Here is a 13,684-nt window from a genome sequence, read left to right as displayed (position 1 = left end):
CCCTGGCCACAGTGCAGCACTGCCCAGCCTCTGAAAGCACCAGCCCTGGCTGGAGGGAGAGGGAAGCCTGATGGGCAGGGACGGGCAAAGCCAAAATGGCAAGCTTCATGCTCAGCAGGTCTGAAAAGCTCCACTGCTTTTTAAAGCCTTTCTTATCTGTGTAGCTGCCACAAGTGTTTGAAGTCTCATTGACTGGTTGGAGTCCCACCAGAGGTGTTCCTCAGGAGCTCATGTGGGTAAGGATTTTTTTTTTCCGAAATGAAAAAAAAATCCCAAGCTTTGTCATGCAAAAAGCAGGAGGTTCAGCGTTCCCTGTGCTCAGGAGTTTACAGCCTATGTACATGCTTTTAAAGTATAATCTGTTGTTGCATTCGCCTTTGCTTCCTAATGGTATGCCTGTGTTGGACTCCCATTTCATCATCAGTCTTTGCAGACATACAATTGGCAATCTGTGCCCTGGGAATCTGCAGCACTTGTTCCAGCTTGGAAAAGAAGGGCATATTGTTGTCGGACTGGAAGCTAATAACTAAATGTTTGTACTGCTCCTCACACTGCCTTTGTAAAGTTTGTCTTTCAGGGTGGCAAATCTGGTTGCTGCACAGGCCCTGTAAAACCATCACTGCTGCTCCAAATATATGATGCCTTGTATATATTTCTTCTGATCTGCAAATCAGAGGGGCAGATTCAATTGAATTAACATCATTTCTACCTGTCTACAAATAGCATAGAGTGCCGGAGACATATACAGAGCTAGAATGCTTTGCCGCTGATTAGAAGAGCTGAACAGCATCTCTGGCAGTAAAGAGATGGGGCTGCTCAAAATGCTGTGTCAGCGGATCACAGGCAGCTTTCCACCTAGTCACTGCACAACCTTCCCTGGGGCAGGGAGCAGGACTGTTTCACATCTGCAGTTTATCAGATGGAAATGAGCATAAATCTATCCTGGAAGAAATGAGGCGAGGCTTTGCTGTTTCTGCAACAGCTAGCATGTTTTCTCCACTGGGTTTGTGTTTGCTCAGAGGGAGCAGCATTTGCACTTGTTTCTGAATAGCTGGACTTTGCTATTGTTGGCTGAATGCAGAATATACAGAATCTGAACATCTTTCAAAAACGATAACAGAAAAATTTCTCTGCTGTTGTTTAAAGATACTTTAGGGTGACTGTTCCTAAGCCAGATTCTGCTGATTTTATTTACGTGTGCCTGCTCATGATTTCCCTGTTCTGCGAGTCCCACCAAACCAGTGTTTTCTGTGTTCCCCCTGCTGGCTCTGCAGCAGCAGTTCACTAACAAGCACAGTTAGCAAGAGCTGTGCACAGCAAAGGTGTCTTGCCGTGAGACAGCCACTAGATTCTTGTTTAAAGCACGCAGGATAATGTCATCTCCATGCAAAACTGTAAAAAAGAAAAAAAATGTTGGCTAAATGGAAAAAGAAGATAAAATCAGTACAAAAAAAAAAAAAAGGATGTATTTGCAAAGTTGTAGGCATTTATAAATAAAATTGAAGGCTTAAAAAAAAGTAAAAGCTGCAAAAAAATTTTCAGTGTCCTCGTCACCACATCTGGTCAATAAGATTAAGGCATTGTGCAAAACAGAGGACATAAGCATATTTCCCATCTTTACTGACATGCACCACATTTGTCCCATCATCAGACATGATAAACCAATGAGAAAGAGAAAGCAAGGGGTAAAACCACTCTTTGTCATGCAGCTTCTCTTACACATTCACTGCAGTGTGGGATTTTTCAAAGCTGCACATGTGCCGACGGACACTGGCTGGTGGGCGAGAACTCTGGCTGCCTCTTCCTGAAGATTGAAAAGAAAAAGACACCCAGTGAGTGGTTATACACATGTGCACACATGGTGGCTATACCACTCAATAGGGTGCCTGTCCCTGACCTATGCCTAAGGGTCACTGTGGGCTTTCCCATCTTTTCTCTCTTGTCACCTCAACTTCCACATAGATTTCTGCTTGGCTCCAGCATGGTGCTCATTTCTTCTTCCTCTGCTGAGCCCTGATGCACTTCACATGCCAGATGGCAAGGGCTGCTGTGCATCTAGCTGTCAGAGGGACTTCTCCCCTGGTATTCTCTGTGCAGGGTGGAATGGCGAAAAGGGGGCATCTGCCTTTTGCATCTTATTTACAACAAAAACATCACCAAAAGTTTTTGCTGGTGGAGTTTGTAATATATACTCAGCTCCTGCTTTTTCCTATGACTCTTATTCCCCTAATCTGCTTTTCTAAATGTTTCCCTTCTTTTATTTTTGAGCTTTAGCCAAATAGTCACTAGCTTTTATTATATATGATCACACTATATGTGCTTCTTTTTTTTCAAGGAAACATTGGCCTTGTTGAGGTAGACACAAAATGAATAATCTCCTAGGTGCTCTATCTGTAATGGTAATTCAAAAAAGGAATTTCAGATTGCAGTTTTGGCCATTAATATAAGACAATTTCCACTTCATTTTTCTGCTCTTCCTTTACCCTGTCAAGCGAATGCAAACTCTCATTTGTCTTCCCCAGTATCAATAAAAATATATATACACACACACGTGCTTTGACAAAAATCTCAGGTATTTTTGCACATGGAATGTATCAATGAATTTCTGCAAAAATAATTTTCATTGTATTGCAAATAAAACGCAAATCAAAATTCAGCATTTCTCCCCATCAAACAATCATAATGCATGCTTGCCAGACTTCTATTTACCTCAAAACAACGGATTCATGGAGGCTATGTGCGTGTACTACATACTCAGTACAGCTGCTCATGAGCCAAACAAGCCGCCATTCTCACCACATACTAAAGCACAGGAGCACAGCGTGATGTACACAGAATACATGCATACCCATTTTGGAGAGGTAGATGCCTTGAGATGACTTCTGAACTATTATGAATAAAACACAAATAAGACATACCGCTGAGCAATTTTGTAAACCTACTTACTTTGAAGTCTCTAGAATAATTAAATTCCTTACCAGGTATAAGGACATCTCTGAGATTTAACATTTTAAAGGTGATCATAATTAGGACCTTAGCTACCATGGTCTCTTCTAGAGCCTATTAAAGTTACAGAGATTATTAAGCTTCTGATTAAACAGAATTTCCAACATTTCTACAGACCCAGTTTTCTTCATCTGTTGACAAAATAAGAGCTTTCTACTTTCTGTGCTTGCTTTGCTAAAAGTCAGAAATTAATGGTTTATTCATTCAGAAGAGCTAATTTTACAAAACAAGTAACAACATGCAGTTGATTATCCGAGAGAAGAATCCAGTTCTAAATGTATTTCACACACACACAGTGCTGTATGCACAATAGAGGGCACCCAGCCACAGAAAGCCTTGCTCAGGGACCCTGGGAAAGGGGAAACACCTTTGTTTCAGAGCCCTGCTCCAGCCCTCGGTCCTCCTGAACCAACAGACTTTGCCAGCTATCGTCCCTCTGCTATGGCAGTTTGCTGTCGCTTCTGGCTTACTTTGTTACATCCCTTGTTTCCCCCCTGAATTCTTCTTATTCAGATACATCCCCGGAGTGAGGTCAGAGCATTTTGCTCTCCAGGCTTTGGGCATGTGTAGACCTTGTTATGAAATCGTCTTATGTGAAAGGAATAAAGAAGCCTGCTTTCTCAGGCAGTCCAAAATGCTTCCTAAGAAGTTTGAAATGCAGTGAACTTTTTCCTTTCTGTGGCTACAGTTGGGCTCCTCAGCCAAAATCAAACACAGATACTACATGTAATAGAGTATGCAACCCCCAAATGCCTCGCCAGGTTTGCATTCTGTGGGAGGCTGTTGTTAAAATGCTGCCAAACTCCATCAAAGAACCAGTCTGCCTTTTGGTCAAGGTCAAGGTCAATCTCCATATGGTGATCTACAGCACATACACTACAGGAATCAGCTCTAAATCTCAAGGTTTGTGCTTCAGCAGACTTTGGATTTGGATTTACAGTGAAATTTGGATTTATAGTGTTATGGGAAATGTAGTGCCTGTGTTGATTATACTTCAGTGAATTATTTTGCAATTATCAAATAATTGTCAACTGCATAAATAATAATGAATGCTTTTGAAGCATTCAGTTTGAAGTATCCTTGTAGACTTGCTTTGTCTTACTAGTAGTGTGTGTTAATACTGCAGAACCCTAATTCAGAATTAGTGCCCAGATATCTGTACCTCTCTTCTTTTTTTCTTCTGTTTTTAATTACGACAATGTACCCCTCCTCTTCCTCCTAGCCTTGCAGGAATTGATGGCATTTCAGATACGTTTCTCTGGTCACCAAAAAATTAGGTAGCCTGCCCATCTTTACAATATGAGGATTAATGGATCATTTTTGGGGCAGTCTTCTCAAAGGTAATTCCTGCTGAGTGGTTATTTGTATCCTGAGCCCAGAGGCAGGATGGATCTTCTGTGCATTTGAACAAGGACTTGGCATACCATCATGAAAGTGTCTGAACTGCTTTCTAATGAACCCCTGGGTGCAGTAACAGGGACTCTGGCAGAGGAACCAGGGTGGCTGTTTAGAGGGTTTATGAAAGAAGTGGATTAATTGCTTTACTTTACGTCCTTTGAAGCAGAAAAATGCTTTCAGCCAGTCACTCAGAACAGAATAGGTAAAGGGCCTGTTGAAATCTGCAGAGAGGAGTATAAATGATCTGAGGGAAGAGTCACTCTTGCCACTTTTTTTTCTGTTCAGTGTAAATGAATCATCCCACAAGGCAAACAGCTGTGTCAGGATTGTAGGAAAGTGTAAATTGCTATCTGTAATGTTTTATATCTGAACAGCTGTGAAACTAGAAACATTCACCTTCTGCTCTGGAATTACTCTCTCTGCTCAACCAGACTCCCCAGACAGACACAAATTGAATGAATCTGGTGTCCAAGATAACTGAAGTGCAGGACAGTGTTGCCTATCATCTGAAGCCACAGTCAGAGGTCAGCCACAATAGACATTGTCCAAGCTGTAAGAAAAGTTTTCACATTCCCCACAGTAAAAAATATACAGAAAAGTACATCCCCAGATTTTATACAATCTAATCTGAAAAAATTGATCAACAATAACATTAGGAAGAAAGCAAGGTGGGGAGGAAATTCAAGAGAAGGGATGATGGCATCATGATGATACTTACAGTGACAGCCTTGAATCATCCTGTAGTTTTTAAGAACTTGTGTATAGCCCCTAGCTTTAATACAGGAAGGGAGAAGCCTTGTGCCATGTGCCCTGTGGCACACTGCCATCACATCCTAGAATATATCCTGCTCCAGCATCCAGACTGACCTCCCTCTGCACTCCCAAAGAACAGCTCAGCAACAGCACAAACTTTCTAGCCTGCTTTTCACCTCCTCAACCCTCCAGCAGTCTGCAAGGTGACTGCGGAGGTAAGCACACTTTGTATGTAGAACCAGATTAGTAAAGTGCTCACCTAAACACACTCATCCTAAATCCTCTTGTCTCTCTAAATCTAGCACCTTCCTAGGCAGAAGCATGTTCATCTTTGTGATGTCTGTGTCCTTGAAAGGTCAGATTTTATGTGTGGTTGTCATGGTTAGATCAAAAGATATCTACATAAAAAGAAGCAAGTCCATGTCCTTTTCCTGTAGGAAGAGAAGCTGAATTTTCAATACCTTTTGTACAAGCCAGGATCTGATAGAAGTTTCCTGCAACAAATTTAATTAAGCCAATAGATGAAGTGGGGAAGATGGACAAGTTTTCAATATAAATTCATTTTTAAAACACAAGTCCTAAATTCCAGGATAAGTGATGGTTGGAAATAATTGCTCTGGGTGTTAACTTAATTATGCTAATCAATGCCACATTGATTTGTGGGCAGTTTTTGGAGAGAAAGAACTCATTAAAAGCTGTGGAGCAAAAAGCGCTGCAAGTAGGAGGGAGGTTATAGGGTCATTCTCCCTTGCCAGGCAGTGAGACATACAGGTATCTATCACCTGTGGAGGAGTGAGGAGCAGGAGGAATTTCACAGAACACCCTCTCTGTCAAGGTGGGAGCATCTGCCAAAGAGGACATGGCCATGCCAAAGAAGGGTCATGGTCACCAAGGAGAACATAGTCCCAGTAGGATGCCCAGAAAGACCCAGCACTGAGCTGCACAGTGGAGACGGAGCTAAGGCTGCACTTCAGGTCACCTCAGGCCAGCAGGAGCCAGCTGTGTGCCCAGGGGAGCGCTCTAGCCCTCCTCAGCTGCTCCCTCCTGCTGTTCCACCCTCCCTTCTGTGCCAGCTCAACCCTTGGTGCAATTGTTCAACCAACTGGCAGGGAATGACAGGGACAACTAATCTGGGTCACAGTTAAGCCAGAAAAAGAAAGGAAAAAAAAATAATATTATCAGTTCCCCGCTCCAGTTCACAGCATGGCCTTCCAGGCTCTTGTCCCTGCAGAAGTGATGGGACGGCATGGCGTAGAGGAAGGCTTTGGGTGTCATTTCTGGCTTAGGGAAGGTTAAAGCATTTGTGGATTTACGGGCTATGACAGCAGAAAGTAGCTGCAGGCAAATCTCTTGGCTGTCCCAGGATAGTGGCAGGAGAAATTTTTGAGATAATTTCTATAACCCTAAGGATTAAGAAATATGTATAGCCTTACGTTTGAGAGGATATGAGAAAGTAAAGGAGGAAGAACTGCTCACTGACGGGAGCACAGAGAAGTCCCAGGGCCACGCTTTGTACCCCACAGGAGCCTGTACTGCCCAGACACACAAGCTGCCACTGCCCACACACATGAGCCCCCACTACGCACCCCCCCGAGCTCCCACCGCACCCCGTGAGCCCAGGCAGCACGCCCGCGAGCTCCGAGGGCCTTGCAGAGACACCCGGCTGCCCCTGCGTGCTCCCACCATCAACCTGCCGCCCAGCCTCACAGCCCACGGCACGGCTCGGGGAGGTTAATGCTTCCCATCTGCTTGCTGGGCGTTGTTTGCAGTTGTCTGTGCTGCTGTGGCTGTGTTTTCAAGCGTAGCCCTTTGTCAGTCCTTGTCAAGGTAGATCATCCCTCCGTGGGGCCTTACACAGACTCTGGGATTTGCCTTTTTTCATTTGGTTGGTTGTTTCTTGGGTGTTTTGCTGATGGCTGTCTGGTTAGTTGACTGGAGTAATGTGGGATAAGTCTCAAATTCCAGATAATCCTTGATCTGGGAATGCAAAGCTTGCAAGCCAGCCAAAACAGCTGAACTGAACCATATGAAATGATCTAGCTTGTGCCATGAAAACAAATGGCCAGAAGAGAATTATAATAAAACATTTCCCATGGAAGTAGAGGGGAAGACTAACAAAAGCTTTAAGAAAGCAACAAGAGCTTTAAGAAAGCAACAAGAGCAGACATTCCGAGCTTTAACACACTAAGGATGAGGGAAAATGAATAGTGCTGGGTAAAGAGAAGGATGTACTAGCTAAGAGATGGCTTGCAGATGGGCATTTAAACTGAACCTGTGATTCTCTGGGACCGATCAGACTGAAACTGCAAACACCAGCAAAGCATCTACTAGTGAGAAGCTGCTAAAATCAGATCGGGGGCACTTGTTTTGCTAGAGTTTAAGATCAGCTTTGACATCTCCTGCTGTGGTGCTGCAGCACAGCTGAGCTGATCTAATGATCTGCTGCTGAAATTGACAACTCTCACCCCTGTTCCCTAAACCAGGGGCAGCAGGGACACCTTCTCTGGTGCTGATGTTAATGTTTCTATGACCTTGAGATCTGGCTCGAGAAGAATCCAGCAGATAATAATTCTTTTTTTTTTTCCCCCTCTCTGTAAGGTTAATTATACAGGGTGAAAGAACATCACATCCTGCATGCCACGGAAGAAGAACCACAGAGCAGAGAAGGGGAAACAGCTTAAGAAGAGATAACTAAAGCAGTAAGTTAGAAATGGTAAATTGTTTATAATGCTGTAATAATAAAACTGGAACTTTTTAGTATTCAAGTGGGCTTTAAAGTGACAAATTGTGTGATTACTTCTAGCCTGCACAATTGTTTGCTGTTTACACTGATGCCTTTCAACCTGTGCTTGTCAGGTGTGGGAGGCTGAATGCCAGAGTACATATATGCTCTGAAGAATTAGCTGACTTGTTATTTCAAAATTAAATAGTCTTTAACAACTTTAATATGAAGGCAGATGTTCCATTGCTAAAATATACTTTCCTTTTCAACCCATGCTTAAAGTGGTTTCTTGGAGTCCTTTGGCATAGCAGAGAACATAACTTCTGTAGCTGGCCATGCTTATTAGTGACTCTTTGACAGTGGATGGCTTCTGCATGGACATGAAATCTGTCATAGTCGGTTCTGCAGACTTCCAGACTTGGGCCTGGAAACCCCAAACAAAGATCTGGCAATGCTGATTTTACCCATTCAGAGTCCTGGTGGCACAGAACTAAGAACTGGGAGAACAATGTGATCGGATCTCTGCTCCAGGTGTGAATGCTTGTCAGTGCTTTTAGGAAAGATGGAAAACAGTATCAGAAGACAGGTGAAAAAAATTCAACCCATACTAGCTAAAAAAAAAATCAAAGTCAAGCAGGAAGCAAAGATGGAGATTTGGAAATTCCTCACTCTTCCCTTCATAAACTCTTAAATCATCGTAGAACAAAAAAAAAAAAAAAAAAAAAAAAAGAGAGAGAGAGAAGAAAGTTGCTCCAGTACAAACATCTGTGGGACAGGCATTTAGGAAAGACTACACCCAGATTTTGGACTGAGTAGTACACGAGAAGTTAGCCCCTGCTTTGCCGCACATCGTAACCAGCACCAGTCTCTGCATCTTCTTCTGCATTCTATGAAGTAATGTGAATAATAGAAAAGTTAGGATGGCATTAAATGTTGTAGGAGGTAGTACAGGTGTTTGTGAATAAATGTGTCTGAGTTTGTGGGTATTTTAAGAAAAATGGGCTTCTGCAGGTGCCTGGCTAGTGTGCTGTGTCCTGTCCCTGTAATAACTGGAACTCAGGTGCTGCTGATGGTGAGACACAAAAGATGTGCAGGCTGTGGTCTCACAAAGGCTGCTGCAGTTGGCAGTGGTTCATGCTGTTGAGGCATATGTAAGCTGAAACTGCTTGACTTTTGTTTCCAAAGTTTAGTAGAACTCCCATTGTCAAAAGTACTCCCAGCTCTGGGAGCACAAATAGTGGTGGGGAGCTACTGAGATACTGCTGTTAAGAATTTTTTTCAGATCTTTCCTTAGGATATGAAAGAGGTGTGGAGACAATTCCCAAATTAGTGACAATGTAAGTCAGGATGGTCAGGTCTTTGTGCCTTGGTGACAGCAGGCATCACCCTGACAAATTTGTTTTGAAACACTTTACTAATCAACTGACAGAGCAACATGCAGGCTTCTTCCCACAGCAAACAAAACTTATATGCTAGTGTCATCCACCAAGGACTTTGAAGATACTTCTCTAATGAAACACAGAGCAATACTGGACTGAGACTAACCCTGTATAATCAAGATAAACTCCTGCTCAGACAATTTAGTTTCTAGCAGGGTGGAAAACCATACATGTCTTCAGTCCTTTAACAGAGATGGACCATCTTCTCTCTCTGGGGGTGTGATTCACCTATGAATTACAAAGCCCTTCTAAAAATCAGGTGCTCTGTCAGCATATGTTCGCAGCATCTGCAGTTTGTCTTGCAGTGTTTTGTTTTGTGGGTCACCCCTGAGCAAAAGGGAGCACTCATCACAGGCAGGAGTAAGCTCGATGAACAAGCCAGAACATGAGATGCCTTTCTGAAAGAGGTGACATCCAAGGGCGCTGTCCTCTTTTGGGCTCTCGTCCTTGTGTGTCCCTAAGCATTAAAGAGGATTAAATAAATTAGCAGTAACTTTGCACTGAATTGCTGGGATGAATCAAGAATATTTTTCAGACTACATCTTAATTTGAGGAAAAAACCCAAACCCCTATATTAACTGTATGTACGTATGTATAGTGCTTGTGCTGTTTTATAGCCTTATCCTTACACAGAAAATATCATATATCCGTGTGATATCTTTCAGTACCCAAATTTTTGTTCACCTGTAAATTAGCTCAAAGATGTATGAAATTACATGGTGGCTCAGAGATCCCTGCAGAATAAACACTTGCAGAATACCCTGTGTGTTTATTCTAGCAAGTATTTATACATGAATTATCATGTGTTCATGAAATGTCACGGCTCTGTTTTCTTCTGCTGAGGGGAGGCGAATAACTGAGGCACAGTGCTGAATTATCACACCTTTGAGGATAGGAAGGAGGTAAAATCCATTCTAAAAAAAAATCTTAAAGTAGCCTCTAGGAGACTTGTATTGTAGTTCTTTATTCCATTGACATTTTTAAATGCTAGATTAAATAAGTAAATGCTATTATGCATTTAAAAATATTTCAGACTACCCCCGCCCCACCCCCCCACCCCCCAAACAGGGCTTGGTGTTGTTTTTTTTCCTAAGTATGTGCCTAAGACAGCTGGAGTTTGAGTTCTATATGTAATATAGGAAAATATCCAGGGGTTTAAGTATTTATCTGGATGCCAACTTCAACACCTATTTATTTACCTGATACTCTTAAAAGGAGAAAACTTCTTCTTTATTTTTCTCACAGAGAGAATTCTAACCAAAACAACATAAGATTATGGTGCTAAGCAGATGAACATCACTTGCTTATACCTACATGTGAACACAATTGTTTGTATCACTCACTGTTGAGTTGGTGTATTTTTGTAGCATCCTAACTGGATTGTAATGACTACATTTCAGAATAAAAATGCAATAAATAATATATACAAATACAAAATTACAAGGAAATGTAATAAGTGATCCAGTCAAGCAAGAAATTAAATTACAAGTGGTGTCCTTATTCCGGTGTTTTATGCCAAGAAAGATACTAGTCTTCCCCAGGATTTCTGTAGTATTGCCTTTGCTTCCCCTCAGTCAGGAAGCAGAGATTGTGATACACAACTGTAAAGCTCCCCTCTGATGTGATTGTGTATCTATGCATCGTTTTGTTTAGGTACTGACACTCATTACACAAAGCAACCTGGTGCTACAGCAGTGCCCATAAGTAAAACAACATTTTGTGATTCAGCATCTTGAGAGCAGCAAAACAAGAGAAGGAGCTGTAAAGCAAAGTTCTCCAGGAGTCCTTTGGTAAGAACCAGGCCGCACTCAAAGACCATTCCTTGGGTTTATGTCCTGTCAAAATTCCCTGGGAGAACAGAGTTGCGAACATCCATGAAAAAGAAAGTGGCAAAACTGCCCTGGACCGGGAACTCCTGAGAGGGAGAAAATTGCATAAAACCTTACACAACAGCCCTTTCCCCTAAAGGGACCATCCAAATAAAATGTGGCTCTGACTGGTGATGAAGAAACAGAGGTCTGGATGGGAGCCCAGGGTGCGGGTACTGTGCCCTGTAAACTCATTTGATATAGCCTGGATTTTGTCTGAGGGGGGCTTTATCTTCACTGCTTTTACTGGGAGGGTGCTGCTGAACTTCACTGCTTTTCTGATTTATTTCTCTGAAACGTAGTCTTGAGCAGCCTCTGTTTGGTCACAGAAAGGAACCCAGACGGATAAGCCTAAACTGCCAGAACTCTTGGCTTGTACTTGCTGACAAGCGTCCCAATCATATTGCATATCTGTCCCCACTCCTTCTCCTCAGCTTGCCTCAGGAGTGACATGTGATTGGTTATGCATGTGCTGGGACTCCCTTTAGCCGGGATAATTTGCAAGGAAAACTTGCAGTGCCTAATGCAGCCTTGCCCCTTATTTCTCATTAGAAGGAAAAAGTAAATCCTCTGTCTCCAGACTGGTTATCTTGCACATATATACACAGATAGACAATTTGATATACGCATTTGCCACGCCTGGTTTTTTAAATAAATATGATTTTTAGCATTCATTTAAACAACTAGGCAGAATGTAAGTGTGATAGTGACATCTCAGAGTTATTTATCACCTATTCTGTGCTTTTTTGTTGCACAGGACAGAACTACATCATATCTATTAAAGCAAAAGCAAATTCAAGGCTACGGGGGACAATATTACATATAATTACATAGCTCAGATTTAATGGACAACCCTGCAGCAGGGCTAGAAGAGATTGCTATTGGATTATTAAGTTTCAGACTCCTTTATTTGGTGTTCTTTCCAATTCTTTAACATCAACTGTAAGAGTCCCTTTGGAATCGCATAGCTGTCTTCTGAGAGTTTTAAATACTCACTTAAATCAATATACTGACAAGGACTGAACAGCTTGACTGAGTTTGATAAATTTTCTTATTTGAAATTCACATCACATACATGAGATAACTGGGTAAGAGCTGTTACCTGTCACAGTGCTGTGTCCACAAAATCATTAATGGTTTAATCCCAGTAAATAGCCCAGCGAAGCCAGCAAACATACCAACTGCTGAGAGAGAGATGTCTGGCATTAAAACCTTCAGCTATCCTTGTGAGCATACACAGTGCTTTCCCAAAAATGCACTGCACCCTCAGAAAAGGGCGAAGAACTACACTGCATACAGAAGCTAGGGAAACCCCAGGGAAGGATGCGATGGGGAGGTGAGTCAGGCCAGACCAGGATGCCACCTGCTTTCCCTGTGGCACCAGGGAACCATGCCAGAGATGCCACATCTTCACCCACACTGCAAAGGAAGCAGACTCCTCCACGATATGCTCTGGGTGAGGTGCAAGGTCAAACCGAGCACCCTGTGGTTGTGGAGCCCTGTGCCCTGGCAGGGAGCTGGAAGCTGCACAGCCGCAAACCAGCACTGCACCTTGCACCCCACGGTGCCACTGCTCTACAGAGTCAGCACCAAAATCAGAGCTGGACATCCACATTTTATTGCCAGGTTAATGGAGAGATCAAATATACAACAACAAAGAAATTATTTAAATTAATAACCTAACCTCACCTGTATCATTTTCCCTATTATCTTTTGGTTTTTTTCCTGTTAATCTTTGTATTTACCAGTTCCAGGAGCTTAAAACCTTTCTGCTGTTTCAAAACTCCCTTCTGTAATATGACTTTTCCCTCTGGGGTAAGCCTCAGCAGGATGGCTGTGCAGGCCCAGCATGCTTAAAGGCCTTCTTGAAAATGCCTTGAAATTTGACATTTTCTAAGTCTGTAACTGTAAAAATAAAGAGATGCCTTATTGTGTATGCAATACTACTGCAGGACACGAGAAATTTACCCACCACATCAATTTTCTAAATTGCAAAACAAGCCAGCCTACCATTTCCTAGTAGATTCAGCAGTTGTCTATACACTGGTTTGGCGATGCTGTAAGAAGATAAAACTACACTAGACAGTAATCGGTATAACAAGCATTTGAAGATAATTCTTACATGGTGCCGGCTAGGTGACATAATTTACAACCAAAGAAAATACTTAAATCTATTGTAGACTTCTCAGGTTGGGCTTGTGTCCTGAAGTGCAGGAGTTTGACAATATATTCTCTTTTATGGGAGAAGGTACAATGGTGACCAGTTATTATTAATCCTCCTTGCACTTTCCACTAAATCTTCTTGTTTCAGATCTTTTGATGCATTTCAGCCAGACAGAGTGAAATATTCTTTGTGCAGCTGTGCCAGGTTGAGATTAGTTTTGTTCAATTTCACACACTATAGCCTGCAGAAGTCAGGACAGAAGTCACTGTTTTACTTACGTGAAAAGTGGTCTCACATCTTATGTTCACACTTCTTTCCCCTCCCCCCTTGTCTC

The 13,684-nt window shown here is 42.4% G+C and overlaps 1 protein-coding gene across 3 annotated transcripts in view; it reads right to left on the bottom strand.

Annotated features, from left to right (window-relative positions):
• Nucleotides 1-13,684, bottom strand: part of GRM1 (glutamate metabotropic receptor 1) — a 197,724-nt gene that overhangs the window by 12,728 nt on the left and 171,312 nt on the right. The window contains exons 8-9 of one of the 3 annotated variants that reach the window (XM_040599252.1): nt 1,720-1,804; nt 1,292-1,392 (exon numbers count right to left, since the gene is read on the bottom strand). The exons of 1 other annotated variant lie outside the window; for it this stretch is intronic. In XM_040599252.1, coding sequence (XP_040455186.1) covers nt 1,744-1,804 — 61 coding nt within the window. In that variant the 3' untranslated portion in view covers nt 1,292-1,392; nt 1,720-1,743. Of the gene's footprint in view, nt 1-1,291; nt 1,393-1,719; nt 1,805-13,684 lie in introns of those variants that run through there. One more of the 3 variants, XM_040599253.1, reaches the window with a different exon arrangement.

This window comes from Falco naumanni, chromosome 6 (genome assembly GCF_017639655.2).
Source record: "Falco naumanni isolate bFalNau1 chromosome 6, bFalNau1.pat, whole genome shotgun sequence".
NCBI lineage: Eukaryota > Metazoa > Chordata > Aves > Falconiformes > Falconidae > Falco > Falco naumanni.
The sequence above is the reverse complement of the archived record's forward strand: the minus strand, read 5'-3'. Positions and strand labels throughout refer to the sequence as shown.